This window comes from Cucurbita maxima, unplaced genomic scaffold (genome assembly GCF_002738345.1).
Source record: "Cucurbita maxima cultivar Rimu unplaced genomic scaffold, Cmax_1.0 Cma_Scf00028, whole genome shotgun sequence".
Taxonomy (NCBI): Eukaryota; Viridiplantae; Streptophyta; class Magnoliopsida; order Cucurbitales; family Cucurbitaceae; genus Cucurbita; species Cucurbita maxima.
In genome coordinates this window covers 2,580,698-2,591,087 of record NW_019272044.1, presented here as the reverse complement: position 1 = coordinate 2,591,087, position 10,390 = coordinate 2,580,698, and the positions used below count along the sequence as shown (strand labels likewise).

Genomic DNA, 10,390 nt, shown 5'->3' with positions numbered 1-10,390 from the left:
TTTTTTTTTTTTTTTTTTTTTTTGCTTCATTAAATTAAAAAAAAAAAAACATTATGGATAAGCTTGAGAATGCATTATCCATTGTAGTTCATTATTGAAGATTTATATTTTTTAATTTCTAAATTTAAATATTTTCTTTCAAACTATTAAAAAAAAACAGCAGCTTAAATGTATGGAAATATTTAAAAATGATATATATATATATATATATATATATATATATATATATATTATTGTAGGGTTATCGAAAAGCTTGTTGCTCGATATACTGACGTACCAGTACTTATTTATAGTCATGGTATCTCAATTTTAGATATAATTATTTTTTAAAAAAAAAATAATTTAAAATAATTGAAAGCATAAAATGATGGGCAACTTGTGCATTTAAAAATAAAGTAAAAAGAATGATTAATTTTTTTTATTGAAATAAAAAATAAAAAATAAAAAATAAAAATGTCACATTCTTTAAAGTCTTGAGGAGTGGGTTGACTTTGCATAGAGATGAGACATTTTGGGTTAGTATTTCACCCATTTTTTTTTTTGGGTTTTAGGTGGGGAAGGTAATATTTAAAATAATCTCTCAATTATTATATCTAATTTATTGTTTTTTTTTAAAAAAATTATATATATATATATATAGATATAAAAGTCAATGTCTCTTTATTTTAATATAGACAATACGAGCATAGGTCAACTAAGACAAAATATTTGCTCTCGATCAAAAGGTATGAATGTAACAATCTAAGGCTACCACTAGCATATATTCTTCTCTTTAAACTTTCTCTTCTGGACTTCTCGTTTTAAAATGCGTTTACTAGAGAGATGTTTACACACCATTTTAAGAAATGTTTCGTTTCTCTCTCCAACCGATGTGAGATCTCACAATCCACCTCCCTTGGGAGCCAGTGTTGTCATTGACATACTGCCCCGATTTTTGGCTCGAACACCCTTTGTAACAATTAGGCCTACTGCTAGTAAATATTGTTCTCTTTAGACTTTCTCTTATGAACTTCCCCTCAAGGTTTTAAAACGTTTCTACTAGGGAGAGGTTTCCACCCCCTATAAGAAATGTTTCGTTCCCTTCTCCAACCGACGTGAGATCTCACAATCCACCTCACTTGGGGGCCCAATGTTCTCGCTGACACACTGCCCAATGTTTGGCTCTAATATCGTTTATAACAACTGGCCCAGTGCTAGTAAATATTATTCTATTTGGATTTTCTCTTACGTTGAACTAAATTTTTTTTTTTTTTTTTTAAGTCAGGTTGTTACAATAATATTAAAGTCTCGAGATAGGGAGTGATATAGAGTGTTGTATAGCCCATTTCAAAAGACATCTTGTCACAATCGTTATCAATAAGAGTATGACTAGAGCTCATGTGATGGAGCTGGAGGCTGTGTAGTTGGTTTGATTAGAGTCTTGTATAGGCTTTTGAGCTTTCACTGTAAATCTATTTTGGACCTGTCGTATTTTGATTTGTGCATAGGTAAAATTTGATCGTTAGGGTAATGAATACTACGCACATAAATCATAATTAAGTTTATTTTAAAAAGAATATTAAAAAAATGACTATTTAATGAAAAAAAGAAAAAATAAATAAAAAATAAAGCAATAATTTAGATGTTGAAATTATGTATTGTATCTTACAACTTGCAAAGACATCAAAATATCTAAGAAATTCAGTTAAAACCACTTATTTCTCTTAGTGATTTTAAGTTGAATTTGGTTGGTTGATATTGAAAATTAATTAATTAATTAAATAAGGCATTATTTTGATAATTTAATTTTTTTTTTTTAAATTTACCCATATTTCAAAAATAAAAAATAAATAAATAAAAAAGCTTAAATTTTGGAGGGTAAAATTGGAATTTTTTTATTTTGATATTTAGTTAAGAAACGTAAAAACACATGAAAATTTGTGAGAACAGAAACGGTTTTTTAAAAATTTGAAAACAAAAAATGAAATCTTGATTCGATTAGAACTTTCCTACTCTCGAGACTCGATAGGTCTCTAAATTAAATTTAAGCAACTGCATTGATATGTACGGATAATAATAGTCGTTGCGTTGTGCAAATTTGACTTAATAGTGTGATGAAGCGTGTAGAAGTGTTGAATAAGACACCAAAGTCAAAGGGGGTGAAATGGTTTGAATGGAAAGGCAAAGCTAATAGCACACCAGCCTTGACCATTATTAAGTCCCTCGTTTCTTTCCTTCTTAGGGCTCCACCACTTACCCTTTTCTTTTCTCTCCCATCCCTCACCTTTGCCCAAGATACGAGCGTAGCCGAGTGGATAAAATATATATTATTACTTTTTTTCAACATTGAAGATTCAGTTTTTTTGTTTTATTCAACTCGAGTATAGTTCAACTAGTTAAAACATTATAATATCAAAAAGTTAAATATTGTTGTACTCAAAAGAAAAAAAAAAAAAAATGTAATGATCTATGCTCATTCACCACTTGATGGTCCGACATTCTCTTGCATCCCTTTGCAATATGGTTACATTATGGTCTTTTATGTATCATCGTCAGTCTCACAATTTTAACAATACGTAACGAGCCAAATCGAACAATATCTGTGTAACGACCCCCTAAGACTAGGAATTTAAATATGACGTGCCACAACCTCTGTTTGCAGATGTCGCCGTCCTTCACACATATTCTCCTTGCCTTTATCGGAAAAATGATGTCAACATGGCTACGTTATGACCTGTTATGTATCATCGTCAGCCTCACAATTTCGATGATACGTAACGGGACAAAGCGGCCAATATCTGTGTAATGACTCCCTAAGACTAGGAATTTAAATATGAGTCTACTCTATGCACGTGCCACAACCTCTACTTGCGATGTTGCTGTCCTCCGTCATATGCGTCTTGCCTTTATTTGAAAAATGATGTCAACATGGTTACGTTATGGCATGTTATGTATCATCGTTAGCCTTACGATTTTGATGATACGTAACAAGCCAAAGCGGCCTATGCACGTGTCACAGTCTCTGCTTGCGATGTCGCCGTCCTCCGTACATGTACGCCTTGTCTTTATTAGAAAATGATGTGGCCCGTTATGTATCATCGTTAGCCTTACGATTTCGATGAAACGTAACAGGCCAAAGCGGCCTATGCACGTGTCACAGTCTCTGCTTTCGATGTCGCCGTCCTCCGTACATGTGTGCCTTGTCTTTATCAGAAAATGATGTGACACACGACCTGATTTTTTTTTCTGAATCGTTACAATTTGTTAGTATTGAGCTTGGGCTGTTACATGTTACTTTCTTCTCGCTTCTAAGAGTGAAAAATATCGCTATACACCAACATAAGTTCTTCCAACATATTTTGTCCTCACTCGTGCATCATAGCAAATTCTCAAGAGGACACCCAACATAGAATTACCGGAAACAAAACACATTTAACTATAGAGTTTCTATGATTGAACCACCAAAAGAAAAATGCACTTTGTTGGTATAGATACTGACTTTCAAATTTGATATTCAAATTTGATATAGTTCGATCTTCCACTTTGTTGATTAAATGAAAAACATTACGACACGTTTATCCCATTCAAATAATAATTATATTTCTTAGTTTCTAAATGAAAAACATTACGAGACGTTTATCCAATTCCTTGGGTTGTACTTCTAATTTATTTTTTCTTGTCACACTATAAGAAGTTAAAATTCAAGTTGATTTGAAGTTCCAACCAAATTGTACATTTTCAAAATAGAATAAACTTTATTTATTTATTTTCACCTTTTTCGAAGATCGCAATCTTTTACCTATCAAGTCTTGATCCACGTCGTAAAAATAGTTTAGGTTTGTGATAGCTCGACTCGTAAAAAGTAAGTTCACGAACCTCTTCGTAAATAGAGGTATACACGGGTTGGAGAAAGTTTTTGGAGCAACTTAAAATTTCAAGTTGGTGACTCGAGCTAATCGAATAGCGTTCACAACTCAACTCAACCCTCTATTTTTAGGCTGTGTTAGGTTAATTTGTATGGTTTTTTTTAATTATTTAAAAAATGATTGTACTTATCATGTTATATTAATAACTAAAAATTTATAAAATTCAAATATCAAACATTCACAACTTAAAAGGGGTTGCTAATATCAATTATAAACCGTCTAATATTCTTACTTTTTTCAATAATTTTAAAATTAGGTGGCGTTGACTTGTACCTATATTTTCGGGTTAGTGCAGCAAACAAAAAAAAAAAAGGTCAACTCGTGAACCAATGGATTGAACGATGGATTAAAGAGAATTTTCTTATGAAAAAACAAAAAACATGTTTTTTTTTTAATCTTATGAATTAAAAATAAACATGTCATGATGAGGTGCTTCTTAATCATGTAGTTGGACTTAGGACTTTATTTGGGACATTATAATTAAAGGGTTTCTTTTCAGTTTTAAACAATAATATTATTAAAAACCGATAATCCGTCCCACTCGGATTACCCAACTCAAATTGGTTAGATTTTATTTCGGTTTAAGTTTGGTTGAACGTTTAAAAAATCGAAAAATTTGATTCGGTTTGCAGGCTGATATTTTTTTGTCAGGTCAACCCGACTAACTTGAAAAATAGTGTTACAATCGAGTTCAACCCTACTCTACTCTTAAAAAAAAATTAATCATTTGTAACCAATGTTAGTAATGCGTTTTGATATTTGAACTTCATGAGATTTTAGTTATTAATGTAACGTGTATTCTAAATAAATCCAATTTTTTAAAAAAAAAAATTAAAAAAGAACAACTCGACAACCCAATCCAACCTAACTCGAAAATGGAAGGTTGGGTTGAGTTGGGTTGTAAACACTATTTAGATTGCTCAGGTCACTAACCTAACCAATGCGAAATTTCGAGTTAGTCCAAAAAAATTTCCAACCAAACTCAACTCAACTCAACCCGTGTAAACCCCTAATTATGGAATAGAGATCTTCATTTAAAGCTGATACGGGACGGAATTATGATTGTAACCCTAATCGATAGTTCGGTGTGTAAACGAGAAAGTTTTAAATGAGAAGAGGAGAGAAAAGACAAAAGGGTTAGAGTGGCTCTTAGAGAGTGTAAGAGGACAAAACAAGTTGGCCCCAACTCCCAACCTTTTGTGTCTTTATTATTAAGTTTTCTAATCTCTTTCATTTCAAAGGGTACTTATAAGCTTTACTTACACAACCCAATTTTCTTCTTTTGGCTCCCATGGGATTGTCACAATGTGGGGTTGGGGGATATTTCTATTTTTTATTTTATTTTAACAAAACTAACACCGTCCATACGCTTACAACGAATGTTTCATTCCCTTTTCACGCTCTTATGAAGAATGTTTTCGTTTCCCGATCCACCTCTTGGGGGCCTAGCGTCCTCGTTGGTACACCCCCACTCCAACCAATGTGGGATCTCATAATCCACTCCTTAGGCCACAACGTCCTCGCTGACACACCATCTACACGCTTACAACAAATATTTCGTTCCTCTCTCCACCTAATGTGAGATCTCACAATCCATCTCTTGAGAGTACAGCGTCCTCGCTGGCACCACTCGGTCGTTCCCTTCTTCAACTAATGTGGGATCTCACAATCCATCCCTGGAGGTTCAGCGTCCTCGCTGGTACACCCTCGCTCCAACCAATATGGTATCTCACAATCCACCCCTTGGGTGCACAACGTCCTCGTTGGTACACTGTCCACTCGTTCTCCTGTCCAACTAATGTGAGATCTCACAATCCATCTCTTGGGGGCCTAGCGTCCTCATTGGTACACCCTCTTCATAATCCACCCCTTGGGACACAACGTCCTTGCTAGCACGCCACCCGATCGTTCCCCTCTCCAACTAATGTGGGATCTCACAATTCACCCTTTGGGGGCTAGCATCTTCACTGGCATATCACTTCGTATCTGGCTCTAATATCATTTGTAACAATTAGCCTCTAGTAGATATTGTTCACTTTGGCATGTTACGTATCGTCATCAGCCTCACGATTTTACAACGCAAAGAGAGATTTCTACACTTTGATAAATAATGTTTCGTTTTTCTCTCCAACCGATGTGTGATCCCACAATTTATTAGATAAAAATTTTGAATTTTATATATAAGGGAACATAGGTAGAAATTTAAAATTTTAAAATATAGTAAATAAAATCAACTATATCTTAGATAGGAAAGACATTTTGATGAGGAAAAATTGTGGGCTTTGGGGCCCAATTAAGTTTTGGGCTCAATAATGTATGAAGTTAATGGGCTCTCATTTATATGTATTGGGCCTCCATTGGACACATTTTCTTGGTCCATAGTTTATCAAAAAAAGGTTAACCACCCTTTTTCAAATAGAGAATTTGCAAGTCACCCCAGCTCGTTTGAGTCGGGCATAGATGTAGAATCAGTTCCAGTTCCGACACATTAGACGTATTTATTTTCATAGCAAACCCGTGAGACGAAGATTTTGAGTCCCCTGCTCTACCAACTGAACGATACCGGACTACTGACATAGCCTAATTCGGCATAGATATTCATATTCAATTCGATGTTTCTAAGCTCCTAAGTTAAGCTCGACTAGAATTCAGTTTCACCTACGATATTCAATTCATTCAGAAAATCAAGCTCTATTCATATAGTTAATATAACTTAACTATTCTAAACTCCGCTCTAAACAATGCCAAGTATTATCAATTTTTCAAAACAGTAGCTATACCGACATTTTCTTACCTTAATTACTTCAGAAATAGTTTCGAGAGGGTCCAAAATGGTTGAAATTGGCCAACCGAGCCAAACCAAGCTGAGGAAATCGATTAAAGATTTTTTATTCAATTTACATGAATAATGTTGTATATAATGTCATGTATGCATTTCATTTTTCACACGCGAATGGTCTTATTAATTTCATTCATCATTTAAAAGAAATCTCTCGAAAACGATGTTTTGGAACCATTTTAAAGTTTAGGGACATAATTGAATCACACCAAACCGTTTATGAGCATATGATATTATTGAATCTGATCTAAGTTTTTAGGTTGCAAAAGTTTTCAACCTGAACCATCCTAACCGACAATGAACTCAACTTAAGAAAACGTACGAACCAACTCAATTCATAAAATTTCAAAATTAGCCGCCAATCAAATTGTTTTCCAGTATTAAGGGTATACATGAGTCCGGAGATTGGGTTGAGTTGAAAGAATTTTTTGGACTAACTCAAAAGTTGGAGTTGGTTCGATTGGTAACTCAACCCAACCTTATATTTTTCAGGTCGGGTTGTCGGTTGTTAAATTTTTTTAAAAAAATATATTTATCCTCAATTCAATATTATTCGATACAATCTTAGATAAACTAACACAAAAATAGAAATTCTAAAGGAAAACAATATATTTTAAAATTATTGAAATATATGTATAATTCATCGGGGTTAAGAAAAGTTAACATAATTGGACTCGAAATGCTAATCCAACCCAACCCAAACTTCAATAGTTCAAATTGGATAGGTTCGAATTGTCGGATTGTCGAGTCGAATGTATACCCGTATTTGGTGTAAGACGACTATAAAAGAGTGCGAACTGTTGGATTGTCGAGTCAAATGTATACCCGTATCTGGCGTAAGACGACTATAAAAGAGTTAGAATTGTCAAATTGTCGAGTCGAATGTATACCTATAAGCAATATGATGAGTGAAAAAGTGTTTTGTTTTTATGTGTTTGTAAATTTAGTTTGCAAATTTTTCAATCCCAACAAACAAATTTCCCTTTACTTCGTTTATCTTCTTCTCTTCGATTTGTTTTTTTCTCTATTGTCTTTTTACATTAGTGTGTTGCTTCAAGGAATCGTACGGATATGATGAAAACGAAATGATTTTGAGTCGAGAGAATTTCAATCAAAATCAATCATTTAGCGTTCGTTTGGTTACCATTTTACTTTTTTTCTTATTATTTTTATGTTCTTGAAAACTGTACGGTTTTGAGCCTCATACTGCATTTTTGTTAAGTCGAGATTGTAAGTTCATTTTCTCTTATAGCTTCATTCATTTTCATCTTCGATTTGGATTATGAGGATTCGAGACTGGTTTTGTTCTTTCTCTACTCACAAACAGCTGCCAACGCCTCGCCTTCATGCATTGCCATTTTAGGTTCATGTCATCATGGACTCCGCCACTGTGTTCCTTGCACGCAGTCGAAACTCGAACAAGGGAAGATTGGAAAAAGAAACATCATTTGGAGCACGTGGGGCTCGTGTGAGTTGCACCAAACGTCTGGTTGAAGAAGCAGTTTCAATTAAACCAGTTAAACATTAGATTTAGTGAGCGATTTGAATAATGTTACTTTAGAAAGGTAATGAGCATTTTCTTGTGCTTAGGTGTAAATAGTTTTCGTCCATATATATATATATAACAGTAAAAATTTTATAGGTATTTTTCCATAAAAATATTTTAAAACTTTTTTCTAAAGAAAAATTAAAGGCGGTTTATTGATGAATACAGTGTTTAAATTAATTAATGATGACTTAGTACAATATGACAAAAAGTAGCTCGATAAGAAATGCACAAATGAAAAAATCAATGACGTTTCGTTAAACTTTATAGTTGGTCTCCTCGTACTGCTTATCGTTTAATCAAATTTATTTGTCTAATCAAAACGTTATGACATTTAAGTAATAGTATTAAGATGATAACTAATTAAGCAAAGTTCAAACCGACAAGACATTGAGCCTATATGTTTGAAAACATTGTCGGGAGTAACAAAACGTCCACAAATCACACTTAATTGACACCGATGGTTAAAATCTTCATGTTCTTTAGGATTACATAGTAAAAAAAAACGAGTGGTTTAAGTAACAACAAGATAGAAATGATGACAGGTAAAAGGTCACATCATTCTTCTAAATAACATGTGAATCCGTGGGTGTACCTTAAAATTTACAAGAATTTATGTAAAACCAACATTTGTAAGACAAAATAGGACAAGAAAGGTACGATAGACTAAGAAAACTCGACTAAAATAGACAAAAACTGGGTTTAATAAGTTATGCTTAGACGATAATCCAAACATTCAATGTGATACCCGAGTAACGAGTAAAAGAAGGGTACATAGGGTACATAGGTCCACCGCTAGTAGATATTATCTTCTCTGAGCTTTCCTCCTCGGGTTTCGTGTCATGCATTTATTTTTAAAAAATCGAAACGATTTTAAATGTGAAAATAATGTTTTAAGAAAGTTTAAAACTAAATTAATAATTTAATTTCTAAAAAAATGGTAATTAATATATCGAGATAAAAAAACCAAAACGGCGACGTTCTGATTCCAATGGTATTTTTAAGGAAAGAAGGTCGAACGGCTAACCCGAGGATCTGAACCAGGGTTCGATTAAAACTAACCATGGTTAAACTGGCCCCACTAACAGGTTGAACCTTTATAAAGCTTGAGGCAGTAATAGCCATAGACATTTGTTTAGAACCAAACAGAAAGAAACTCAAAACCAGAGAGCGCAAAAGCGACTACACAAATTCATCAACGGAGAACAGAAAAAATGGCGTTCTACGGCGATGAAGACGACGTATGGAAATGTCCAAAACACCCTTCCAAACGGCGGAGGATCGGAATCTGTCCTCTCTGTCTCCGTGACCGCCTCATTTCTCTCTGCCCTGACTGCGCCAACGTCCGTCCCTGCAATTGTTGCGCCACTACCACAACCACTTCTTCTTCTTCTTCTTCTTCATCCTCTTTCTCTCGTTTCTCCTCCGCCGACCTCGCCTCTCTCGGATCCGTTGGCCGCCTCTCCAATCTCATCGACGGCGAGCCGGCTTTCCGCCGCTCTCGCTCTCTCGCAGCGATTCCGTTTCTCCGTTCGAGATCGCGGTTCGTCGCTGATTCTGGCGATGACTGCTCTTCATCCGGTAATAGCGCTAGAGCGTCGTCGTTTTGGTCGATTTTCAGGTCGAAGACTAAGAAGAGTCGCGACGGCGGAAGAATCGAGGCAGCGGTGGAATTCGATTTCAAACGGAGAGCGAAGGAAGTAGCGGAAGTTGAAGAGGCGATGAGACGAACGTTGATGATCCGGTCGAGATCGGTTGCAGTTTCCGATTCCAGCGGGAGATTCGTTCGGACGCCGGTGAAGGCAAAGGCCTGGTACTTTCCAAGTCCGATCAAAGCTTTCCGGCAATCGAAGGTTTCCAAGGCCGTTCTCACGGAACGGTCTCCGTTACACAGAGGTTGAATTTAAATTACTTTTTCGCATTTTCAGATTCCGAAATGAAAATAGAAATCGGAAGAAAAAAATATATTAAAATTATTATTACTATTTTGAATTATCATTTTCTGATTACGTCTAGAAATTCTGTGGAATGAAAAGAAATTATGAATGTAATTAGTGTAAATTGTTTAATTAATAGTGACATTATCTGCAATTTTAGAGA

General features: G+C 34.7%; 1 protein-coding gene across 1 annotated transcript; it reads left to right on the top strand.

The window, feature by feature from the left end:
- Window positions 1–9,422: 9,422 nt before the first annotated feature.
- Window positions 9,423–10,390, top strand: LOC111465171. Its single transcript, XM_023109482.1, has one exon. The coding sequence runs from the start codon at window positions 9,505–9,507 to the stop codon at window positions 10,189–10,191; it is 687 nt and encodes a 228-aa protein (XP_022965250.1). The 5' UTR covers window positions 9,423–9,504; the 3' UTR covers window positions 10,192–10,390.